General features: G+C 41.4%; 1 protein-coding gene across 1 annotated transcript in view; it reads left to right on the top strand.

The window, feature by feature from the left end:
• The first annotated feature begins 846 nt into the window (after positions 1-846).
• Positions 847-12,850, top strand: part of LOC105517522 — a 13,966-nt gene continuing 1,962 nt past the window's right edge. Inside the window, 2 exon segments of the mRNA XM_011950057.1 lie at positions 847-967; positions 1,746-1,824. Coding sequence (XP_011805447.1) covers positions 847-967; positions 1,746-1,824 — 200 coding nt within the window.

Below are 12,850 nucleotides of genomic sequence, written 5' to 3'. Positions count from 1 at the left end.
GTAACTCCTGCAGGATTTTTCTTAAAGCCTTACATGGTGCTGTTATCACGCGGCACAAAATGAAGCCGACCTCTTTGTGTGTGGGAATAGAGGGAGAATGACACTGCTGGGATGCAACGGATGGAGGGCGGAAAGCTGTCCAGCGCCTTGTCTCTCCCAAGATATATAGCCCAGGGGCATTCCCATTCCTCCATGACACAAATGACAACTTCCTCGAGCTCTGATGGCTTCCCAGGTGGCTGACAGCATGGAGAACCTTGCTCATGTTTACCTGTTCTTGCATCCATTACTCACCTCTTCCCACATTCCCTTACACTTGCACACAAAGCCGCAGAGTGGCTCAAAAAAAAAAAAAAATGAAAAGCTTTCCCCCAACCCTATTCTAAAATGTCAAGTGTTTCAGTTTTGAGAAAAAAGAAAGCTGAAGAAACCATGACTCATGACACGGGCTGACAAACAACGGTCTGAAGGTATGCTGGTGAGTCACACCGTGGAGCTCTGCCTTTGTGTTGTGGTGAGGGCCGGGGCTGGAAGGAGCGTCATGGGGCCAGCCAGTAAAATTCCACTACTCTCCGAAGCCGATTGGGAGGAATTGAAAAACCCTGGGCTTTTTCCAGCCCCAATGTAGTGGGTGACTTTGGGTCCCCTCAGGTATGGTGACCTGTATGGGAAATCAGGAAGAATGATTATTAATAACTGGAAAAAAACCCCATTATTATCTTTCCATGCCCAATGCCATGCTGAACCAGCTCTGCCTGCTTCTGCAAGCCGGTGAGGCTGCTGGATTTTCTCGAAGGGTATTGGGTTGCTAAGCAACAGTGCTGGCGGCGCCTATCATGCCCGGCGATGTCAGTGCCTGAGTGTGGCCTGCAGAGCACACTTGCTCCCCTCCCCCTCGCCTCCCCTCAACCCCTTCCCCGCCACATGAGAACAGTAATTTGCATCTCAGGGACAGGAGCTGTGCCAGGTGATTCTGTGTACAAAACAGCGCAGTGCAGCCCCTGAAGCACAAATACTGTTTTGGGTTACAAGGCGGTGCATGTGACGTATTTGAAAATACAGACTCATTTGTGTATACTCCCCACATAAGGAGTGTAGGCTTCATCTAAAAGCCTGCATGTCAAATATTCCTTTCTAATACATCCTGGTGTGCTCTGCCTTGAAGTGTTTTTTTCCTGTCTGCCTGTCCAGCACCTTATTTATGCCCCATTCTGTCCCTCCCTCTCGTTGCCTTTGTTCCGCGGTCTCCTGGGTGATGGAGTTAGTGTTTGTGTGTAGGGATGTGTGGACAAGAGGGAGCTGATTTCTAGAGGTAAGACGGCCCTGTGGTTAACGGTTGGAGGCTGCTCTTGACAAGGCCTGTTGCTGTGGCAGTTTTGTTCCGGAAGTGGCCATTTTCTGGGCAGGGCTCCACCAGAGCCCCATCTGCCTGTGCCTTTGACTTCCTGTCAAGAGGCAGCAGGCTTCGTGAGCTGGGGAAGTGCCAGAGGCAGCCTTTCAGTTAGACAGACCTGGACCCAAACCCTTTCTCTTCCCCTAACCCTCTTTGGCATCTTGGCACGTGACTGTTCCCATTTCTGAAAAGGGTGTTCATAAGAACAGTCTGGCTGGGTTGTTGGGGTGCCTGAGTGTGATCATGCATCTCCATGGCTGGCCATGGTGTTTATTCAATGGCAGATATTACCAGGATGGAGTGAGTCCCAGTAGGAGGGGCCTTTAAGATGTTACCTGGTTCCGCCCAGCAGGGAAGGGAACTGTAATTCCCCACTCTCCCTGTGGAGAATCAGGGCGGGCTCCGAATGGATGGCCAAAGGCTGCACAGAGGTGAACCTCCAGGGTAGGGTGGTTCTAGGCGCTGTTCACACTCCTGTCCCAGGGGTGTTTGGTCAGGGGCACATTGTGATATGTGTTTCCCTCCTTTCTTAAAATTAGCCCTTGGCGTCGGGGCCTTGCAGTGGACTGATGTCCCTCCTTAACTGAAGAGTCAGTCTGTTTATTTTTTGGGGGTCGTTTAGGGGGAAAAAGTAGATATCTGAACAAAACTGGCTGGCAGGAACCTTTGGCTGACTGCAGGACTTTGGTGGTGGTAAAACCTGGAACTGAATTTGAGGCCTGGCCAGGGTGAAGGATGTCCCATAGGAGCCCGGGAGGATGACTCTGCCAGACCTGCTTTTGACATCTCTGTCATGCTTCATGCTTTATGCTGCTCTAGGCCATGAAGCAAGAACTAAATCTGATGCCCAGTTAAGGCCGAGCTCTTTTTTTTTTTTTTTTTTTTTTGAGACACAGACTCACTCTGTAGCCCAGGCCATAGTGCAGTAGTATGATCATGGCTCACTGCAGCCTCAGTCTCCTGGACTCAAGTGATCCTCCCACCTCAGCTTCCTGAGTAGTTGGGAGCACAGGTGAGTCGGGTGAGTGCCACCACACCTGGCTAATTTTTTTTTTTTGGTAGAGATGGGGTTTTACTGTGTTACCCAGGCTGGGTTCAAACTCCTGGGCTGAAGGCCGTCCACTTGCCTCAGCTTCCCAGTGTTGGGACTACAGGTGTGAGCCACTCATCTAGTCTAGCCTGAGCTCCTAAACAGGAAATGTGTGGCATGCCTTCTTTGAAGGTGGCTTTCTTATTCTGAGTTTTAAACCACAACCACTGAAGATGGTCAGTGCCTGCGGAACACATACCATTTCCGCTCAGAGAAACCATTCCTCCTTAAGGAAAGCTGGGGCCATTCCTGGTCTGACATTCCCAGTGAAGGAAGAGCCAAGTGGATGCCCCTCGACCCTGGCCCGAGGCGCTGGGTTATGGTCCAGCTGGGCACCCTACTCTTTAGGAGGTGGAGAGAGGAATAGGGGGATTGGTCTAAGTTTGTGTGGGTCAGAGCCAGGTAAGAATAGTTATAGTAGTTGCCAGGCAAAGTAAATAGGAAGCAGACAGAAAGGCCCAGGCACGCAGGAGACCGCAGCTACAAGGGCAGGGAGAGGGACACGTTGGTGGAAGAGGGAAATGAGGAGGGGCTCTTGGAGATCCTGCCAAGGAGGCGTTCTGTGAACCTGTCCCGCTGACACACCCACTGCAGGGTCCACTGAGACAGCAAGGCAGGAAGGGTGGAAAGGGTCTGCCAGGGGCCATGCCTGGCATGCACTAGAGGTGACATAGAGTCTGGGATCAGTGACAGAAGATCACATCTAGAACCACGGTCAAGGATGTGAGCCAGATTTTCCGGGGCTCGGTCCTGGCTTTGTCACTTAACTGTGTCACTTGGAGCAAGTCACATACCTCTTGCAGACTCAGTTGCTCATCAAAAAAATGGGAATTGTGTGTATATATATATATATATAAATATATATAACATATAATTATGTATTTATTTATAATAAATGTGTATATATAATTACATAAGATTATAATAATCACAAATGGGGTTATATATAATATATAGTTATACATTAATTTATAATATATATTTATTTATAATATATGTGTATATATACACATATATACATATGTATGTCTGTCTATATCTCCATCTTTCAGGTTGTTTTGAGAATTAAATGAGCTAACCATGTAAAGCCCTGTGTACTGTGCCTGGCATGTAGGATACTTCATCGCTGTCACCTTTTTTTGTTATTATGACCTGAGCGTCTCCCTGTTCACCAGCCCTTGTTCTTTAGTCACAGGTTGAAGATGACAGTAGATCCTAAGGAACCTCAGTTCTATCCCGAAATGTGAAAGCCTTTTTACTCAACCACAAAGAAGTAGTCAGCAGAAAACTGGGCATCCTGGCCTCTGGGGCCACCAACAGCATTCAAGAGGAGCTACTGTTTTCCCTGCCTGTTAGCATGTGGCCTGGGGCCTTGTGGGCTATTTGAAAGTTAGGACACAAGAAGTCCAAGCAGCACCTGGTGATTAAACTGGGTTCTCTATCAGAGAGAGGTGTGACCTTCGAGGGCATCCATACAGGAGCCAGGGGCAAAGCAGAAGGTGGGAGGGACTCTCCAGGCTCAACCCTTTCAGCATAGTCAGGGGTGCCTGGCAGCTGGATTCCAGCCCTGCCCAGAGCCACCCAGAGAACCGAGGGAGGGGGACAGCTGCTCAGCTGAGTGATGGGAGGCTCCAGAAATAGTTGTCAACCTCATCGAACCAGAGATGAGCCCTTAGGACAGCCAGGGTGTTGATTTCCAGCCAGGCAGGGCTTTGGTTCTCCAGTGGGATGTGGACAGGGTTCACTGCAGCCTCTCAGCAGATGAACTAGGGGAGAGACACTACCCCAACCATGCTCCCCCGACCCTTGAGTGTTAAGTAAAAGTATCTCCTCTTTTCCTCTCTGCTCTCTCCACTTTACAACAAAATAGTATCTTTAGTCTGCAAAACCAGGGCCAGGAAGAATCTTCACAGCTAGACGGGGCCATGGAAAGATGATGAGGTATATCAGGAACTATGTAACCTTGTAATACTTCTGCTGCAAAACCTCCTGACATTCTGAATGAACAGTCACATGCAGCCTCTTTCGTGCAAAACTGAGCTCATAAGAAAGTAAAGCAAATCTGTAGGGGCCAAATGAAGAGGGAACTGGAAGTCAGAGCTTCAAGTACATGACTGATGTGGTGTATTCCCTGGGGACGGGGGTGTACACGCTGCTTTTGGGAACCAGGGCACTTGGGTTTAAAAGTTCATCCAGGACATTTGTGTGATTCTCAGTTTTTGGATGTTGGTGAAAAGTGCTGCTTAGAACATTCTGGTATGTGAGTTTTTGTTGAACATAAGATATTTATGTTGGACAAATATTTAAGATACAAATTATTGAATTTAGGTATGTATGAACTCAGATTTGGAGAATACTGCTAAACAGATTTTCAGAGTGGTTGTTCATTTTAAATAACAGCATATGGGCCAGGCACTGTGGCTCATGCCTGTAATTCCAACACTTTGGGAAGCCAAGGCAGGAGGATTGCTTGAGGCCAGGAGTTTGAGACCAGCCTGGGCAATATAGTGAGACTCTATCTCTACAAAAAATTAAAATATTAGCTGGGCATGGTGGTGTGCACCTGTAGTTCCAACTACTCAGGAAGCTGTGATAGAAGGATCACTTGAGTCCAGTAAATGGAGGCTGCAGTGAGCTGTGATCACACCAGTGTGTTCCAGCCCAGGCAACAAAGCGAGACCCTGTATCAAAAAAAAGAAAAAAGAAAAAAAAAGTCCAACAGCAATGACAACAGTGTAGGAGCATTCTAATTGCTCCACATCCTCCCCAACAATTTGTATTGTCTTTTCCTCAGGCTTATTTTAATCACTCTGGTTGGATTTGCATCTTTCTTTCTTTCTTTCTTTCTAGTCTCACTCTGTTGCCAGGCTGGAGTGCAGTGGCACGATCTCGGCTCTCTGCAACCTCTGCCTCCCAGGTTCCAGTGGTTCTCCTGCCTCAGCCTCCCAAGTAGTTGGAACTACGGGTGTGTGCTACCACGCCTAGCTAATTTTTGTATTTTTAGTAGAGATAGGGTTTCACCATGTTGGCCAGGATGGTCTCAATCTCTTGATCGAGATTGTGATCTGCCCACCTCGGCCTCTCAAAGTGCTGGGATTACAGGCGTGAGCCACCGCGCCCGGCCTTGGATTTGCATTTCTAGGATGATGAATGAGAGCGTACTTTCTCATAATTATTGTGGCAATTTGATACCTGCTTTTATGAAGTGTCTGTTCAAGTATTTTGCTCATTTTTTCTAGTGGGTCATCTGTACTTTTCTTACTGATTTATAGTTCATACTTGATTTATAGATTTGAAATATAAATCCTTGTGACCATAAATATATTGCAAATCTCTTCGCCCATTCTTTAGCTTGCCTTTTCACTCTTTTATTTTTCCTTCCTTTTTTGAGATGGAGTCTCACTCTGTTGCCCAGGCTGGAGTGCAATGGTGAGATCTCGGCTCACTGCAGCCTCTGTCTCCTGGGTTCAAGCGATTCTCCTGCTTCAGCCTCCTGAATGGCTGGGATTTCCAGTGCCCACCACCATGCCTGGCTAATTTTTTGTATTTTTAGTAGAGATGGGGTTTCACCATGTTGGCCAGACTGGTCTCAAACTCCTCACCTCAGGTGATCCAGCCACCTTGGCCTCCCAGAGTGCTGGGATTATAGGCAAAAGCCACCATACCCGGCTTCATTCTCTTAATGATGTTTTTGATAAGCAGATGTCCTTGATTTTATTAAAGTTCAAATCTCTTATTTTTTCCTTATAGTTATTACTTAAGAAATATTTGCTTTGTCCAAAATCATATATTTTCCTGTGGTTTTTTTTAGAAGCTTTATTTTTATATTTTTCAAATTTAGAACTACAATCCATCTTGAATTTTTTTTGTATATATAGTTTTAAAAAAATATAGAGGTTGATATTAATTTTTTTACATCTAGATAGCCAACTGACCCAATGCTATTTATTGAAAATAATATTATTTCTCTTATTATGTTACATTGTCACCCTTGCTGTAAATCAAGTGACCGTATATCTATAGGTCAGTTTCTGGATCCTGGATTCTGTTCCACTGGTCTATTTGTTTATCCTTGTGACATTATGTTATTGTATACCATTACTTCATTTTATAATGAGTCTTGATATCAAATAGGGAAAGTCTTCCAACTTTGTTCTTCTTCAAGATCGTCTTGGTTCTTTTTGCCCCTTAACATTTTCATATAAAATTTAGAATCAGCTTGTCAATTTCCATGCACACTCACAATAAACCCGCTGGGATTTTTATTAGAGTTACACAGAAACTCTAGATATGCCAGATTGTAGAGAGTTTATATATTTATAATATTGAATCTTCCAGTATTGAATGGTAGAGCTCTTACACAACTTCCATTATGTTAATATCTAGGTTTGTGATTTTTTTGGATGCTACTATATATTAGTCTGTTCAGGCTGCCATAACAAAATAACATAGACTAGGTAGCTTAAATAACAGAAATTTGTTTCTCACAGTTCTGGTGGTTGGGAAGTTCAAAATCAAGGTACCAGCCAATTTGGTTCCTAGTGAGCATTTTTCCTGGTGTAGAAGAGGGTTATTCTTCTAGGTGGCCACCATCTTGCTATGTGTTCACATGGTATCTTCTTTGTGGGTATGTCAGGAGAGATAGCAAGTGAGCAAGCTCCCTGGTGTCTCTTTTATAAGGGCATTAATCCCATCATGGAAGGCCCACCTTCATGGCCTCATGTAACCTTAATTATTTCCCCAAAGCCCCATTTTCAAATACAATATATTGGGGGTTAGGGCTTCAACATGTGAATTTTGGAGGGACATAAACATTCAGTACATAACATACTGTAAATTCTTCATATAGGTTCAAGGTTGAAATGCATATAACCCATTTGGTTTGGGAATTCTTAAGATAAAACATTAATATAGAAGTGGTATCACTTCTATATTATACATTAATATACAAGTGGTATCGCTGCAATGTCTGTCAGAAGCAATAAAAAATCTTCTCTGGAGGAATGTTCCCTCAATCGAGGCAGTTCAAGATTGCTATGAACAGAGTCCTACTAAATATAAGTTCACAATCCAATTACGAAACATATGGGGAATCAATTTATTATGAGCAAGAGTCAGCAGACCAAGCAACTGACGGATTATATTTCAAGAACTTAAGACAATAGAACTATCAAATATACTATAAAATAAATATATTTAAAATGATTAAAGACTTAAAAAGGAATTGAAAATTGATAAAGAGAATAAGACTATTAAAAGGAGGAGGCAGATTTGAAAAATAATCTAATAATATTAATAAAAATGAAAAGTATATAGTCATTAAAACTAAAAACTCAATGGACAGATTAGAGACAGCTGAAGGAGAATTAGGGAATTGGAAGGTACAGTAGAGGAAATTTCATAGAAAGCAGTTTAGAGAGATTAAGAGTTGGAAAATATGAAAGAGAGATTAAGAGACAAGTAGGACAGAATGAGAAATTCTAATATACATATAATGGGGTTTCCAGAAGGTAAGAAGATAGATAATGGGGCCAGGCATGGTGACTCATGCCTGTAATCCCAGCACTTTGGGAGGCCAAGGCAGGTGCATCACTTGAGGTCAAGTGGTCAAGATCAGCCTGGGCAACATGGTGAAACCCCAACTCTACTTAAAAAAAAAAATACAAAAATTAGCTGAGCGTGGTGGTGGGAGCCTATAATCCCAGCTACTCAGGAGGCTGAGGCAGGAGAATCACTCGAACCTGGGAGGTGGAGGTTACAGTGAGTTGAGATCGTGCCATTGCACTTCAGCCTGGACGACAGATGAGACTCCATCTCAAAAAAAAAAAAAAAAAAAAAGAAAGATAGATAATGGGGAAGAGGCAGCAGTCAAAGTGAAAGTGGCTAAACATTTTTTATAATTGATTTAAGACTTAAATCTTAAAAATCAGTAAGACTGATTACTCTTGAGCGGGAATTAAAAAAAAGTATATGTATAGTTTAGAGGATAAAGGGGGAATCAGTAAAACTCAAACAATCCAAGAGAAAGAGAAAAGAAACAAAGAAAAGACAAAGTAGGAAGTATAAAATAAAGCAATGGCAATAAACCTAAACATATGAGTAATCATAATCCATACAAATAGAATAAATTATTCAGTTAAAAGACAGAAGCTAGGCATGGTGACTCATGGCCTGAAGTCCCAGCTACTTGGGAGGATGGTGTGGGAGGACAGCTTGAGTCTAGGAGCTTGAGGCCAGCCTGTGCACCACAGTGAGACCCTGTCTCAAAAAAAAAAAAAAAAAAAAGACAGAGATTGTTACAATAGGTTAAACACACACACACACACATACACACATGCGCACATGCAATCTAGTATTCTAGTATGCCTCTTGTTTACACGAGTGATGCAGAAAGCTCGAAAATATACACCAGGGGTATACTAATCAAAAGAAAGCTAGTTCAGCTATAGTAATAACAGAAAAAATGGACTTTTTTATACATGTATAAAAGTACTTTAAAGAGAAAAATAGTCACTACATATGGTAAAAGGAACAGTTCATTAAGATACATTCACCTCCATTGTACCTAGCAAGATCACCTTAAAACATATGTAGCAAAAATTTACAAAATTAGGGGGAAAAATAGACAAATCTATACTTGTAGTGAGAGATTTTAACATACCTCTCATAGTAATTGATAAACCAAGAAGACAGAAAATTAGTATGATTATGGAACATATGAACAATATAAGAAGCTTGAACAATAATTGTATGTGTAATTTTACACTCAACAATCAGAGAATCAGGCCAAGTGCAGTGGCTCACATCTGTAATCCCAGCACTTTGGGAGGCCAAGGCAGGCAGGTCACTTGAGGTCAGGAGTTCCAGACCAGCCTGGCCAACATGGTGAAACTCCAGCTCTACTAAAAATACAAAAATTAGCTGGGCGTGGTGGTGGGCACCTGTAATCTCAGCTACTCAGGAGACTGAGGCATGAGAATAGCTTGAACCCGGGAGGTGGAGGTTGTAGTGAGCCGAGATTGTGCCACTGTACTCCAGCCTGGACAACAGAGCGAGACTTCGTCTCAAACAACAACAGCCTCCACCTGCCAAAAAAGTTAGATAATATACATTCTTTCTAAGCAGATACAAAAAATATACAGATTTTGATCGTGCTCTAGATATTTATATCATGAAGTTATTTATGAAAAGCTTAAAAATTTATAAAATGATACTATACCATATTCATGGATATTATCTTCTTAAAAAACATAAAATACATGGGAGCAACAGACCCTAAATTCAGGCTGTAGGTTTTTCTGCAGTTGGAAGGAGGAAAAGGGGATAAGGGAGGGACATATTAGGGGCCTCAGTGGTATCTGTAGTGCTTAAAACAATCTTGCATAAAAGATCAGCTTCCTGTCCTGATCCAGAAGGGGTCTAACTTCTAAGCCTCTCTCTCTCCCACTGATTATAACTAAAACTTTTAAAAGCAGAAAATTCTTAAGACTTGGAAAAGTCATAGCATGCAGTCTGAGGAAAGGAGTCAAAACTTGAAGAATGAACTGTTCAGAACTAAATTTCTCATTTCCTCCCTTCTATTTCCCAACTTTGATCTGAGGGCAGCCTAGTTGTGGACCTAAAATCCTGAGAAAAACCCTATATTTCTGGCCAGAGGACTGAGAAAATGGACCCCTGGGAACTAGATAACAGGGCAGCAGTCCCCAAGTTTTTGGCACCAGGGACCAGTTTCATGGAAGACAATTTGTCCATGAACCTGGGTAGGGGGATGTTTCAGGATGACTCAAGTGCATTACACTTATTGTGCCCTTTTATTTCTATTGTTATTACATTGTAACATATAATGAAATAATTATGCAACTCACCATAAGGTAGAATCGGTGGGAGTGCTGAGCTTGTTTTCCTGTAACTAGACAGTTCCATCTGGGGGTGACGGGGGACAGTGACAGATCATCAGGCATTAGATTCTCATAAGGAGCACACAACCTAGATCCCTTGCATGCGCAGTTCACAACAGGGTTTGTGCTCCTATAAGAATCTGATGGCTCTGCTGATCTGACAGGTGGCAGGGATCAGGCAGTAATGCGAGCGATGGGGAGTGGCTGTAAATACAGACGAAGCTTTGCTTGCTTGCCCACAGCTCACCTTCTGCTGTGCTGCCTGGTTCCTAACAGGCCATGGACCTGTACCGGTCCATGTCCCAGGGACTGGGGGCTCCTGGAGCAGGGGAAATGCTGGAGAAGAAGGATTCCTTAGTTCTGTGTATGGACCAACACAAATCTTGGGTTCAGCCTGAAGTTGCATATACCCAGGACAGACCTAAAAGCACTACTGCAAAGGTTTTCACAACTGACCTGACACTAGAACCCTGCAAACAGAAGGCAAGACAGAACCTGTGATCTCAACACAGCAGGGTTGATGGCCTGCTAAACAAAACGAAACCAACATTCTCTAGAAGTTTTACAAGAAGAATCTAGAATTTCACAGAGTATTATTAGAAATGTATGAGATACAATCCAAACTTACTTAACACATAAAGAACCAGGAAAATATGATTATTTTTCAAAGGAAAAGGCAATAGATTATGTTAATCCTGAGATGGTCCAGATGCTGAAGTTATCAGACAAATACTTTATCTGTTATAACCAAGCCCATGAGGTAAAGGTAAACACCTTAAGATGGAAAGAAAAAAGTGTTTGGCAAAGAAATAGAAACTATTATAAAAGAATACAATACAACTTTTGAAAGTGAAAATTATAATATCTGAAAAACAAAATTCATTGAATGGGCTTAATAGCAGAATGGAGATGGCAGAGGAGTCAGTGAACTTGAAGATGTGTCTATAAAAATTATCTGGTCTAAAGGACAGAGAGAAAAAATGATTGAAAAAAATTAATAGAATCTCAGTGGCCTGTGGTATAAGACCAAAAGGTCTGACATTCTTGTTCTTGTACCACCAAAAGGAAAGAGAAAGGAGATTGGATTAGGAAAAAATATATATTTGAAGAATTAACAGCTGAAAATGTCTTACATTTAGGCAAAACATAAATTTGTAGATGTAAGAAGCTTGGCAAGTCTCAAACAGAATAAACTAAAAGGAAATCATGTCCAGATGCATCACACACTGTTGAAAACCAGGTATAATGGAAAAATCTTGAAAGCAGCCAGAAATAAGTAACACATTATATATAGGGGAACAATGATTCATATGACTGAGTATTTCTTACCAGAAACCATGGAGGCCAGAAGACAGTAGAATAACATTTTTAAAGTGCTTGAAGAAAGGAGCTTTTAACTCAGAATTCTATATTCAGAAAAAATATCCTTCAGGAATGTTGGTAAAATAAAGACATTCTCAGATTAAGAAAAAGTGAGAGAATTCTTTGATATTAAACCTGCTCTAAAATAAATGCCAAAGAGAGACTTACAGGCTGAAGATAAATGATACCCTCAGGAATGAAGGAAGAGCAACAGAAATGGTAAATATTGGGCTAAATAAAATACCCTATTTTTATCCATTTAAATTCTTTAAATATTTACAGCTGTTGAAGGCAAAAATCATAACATTGGTGAGGTTCTCAATGTATATAGATATAAACATAACAGCTATAACATAAAGGGGGAGGGTAAAAGTATGTATATGTTTGTCAGGCTCCTACATTTTACTTTGAATTGGTAAAATAGTAACTTGAAGTAGACTGTAAAAGACTAGGAATGCATATTGCAATATCTAGAACAGTCACTATACACACACACATATACAAAGAGATATTGCCAAAAAAGCCAATAGATACATTAAAATGAAATACTAAAAACTTTAAGTAATTCAAAAGAAGGTAGGAACAATGAAACAGAACCAAAACACATAGAGGACAAACAGAAATCACATAATAAAATAATAGACATAAATTCAACCATACCAATAATTACATTAAAAGTAAATGATCTAAACATACTGCTAAAAAAAACAGAGATAGTCAGATTGGATAAAAAAGACTCAAATATAAGCTGTCTACAAAAAGCTAATTTAAATATGACATAGGTTAAAAAAGGAAACAATATAAGGCAAATATGATGAAATGATAGAATCAAGTGGTAGATACCTGTGAGTTAATTCTGTTACTTGCTATTATATTCTATATGTTTGAAAATATTCATAATAATAATAAAAGGTGATTGGATGATTTCTTACATAACTATTCTAGTCCTCTAGGGAAGGAAAGGAAAGACTGGCTAATAGATACAAGTTATGGCAAGATGGGAGGGATAATTCTAGTGTTCTATAGCACTTTAGGGTGAATATAGTTAACAATAATTAAATGTACATGTTCAAAAAGCTGGAAGAGAGAATTTTTTTTTTTTTTTTT

Source organism: Colobus angolensis, unplaced genomic scaffold (genome assembly GCF_000951035.1).
Source record: "Colobus angolensis palliatus isolate OR3802 unplaced genomic scaffold, Cang.pa_1.0 Scaffold300, whole genome shotgun sequence".
In the NCBI taxonomy this organism is placed as follows: domain Eukaryota; kingdom Metazoa; phylum Chordata; class Mammalia; order Primates; family Cercopithecidae; genus Colobus; species Colobus angolensis.
Note: the sequence above shows the minus strand (reverse complement) of the source record. Positions and strands in the feature narration are given on the sequence as shown.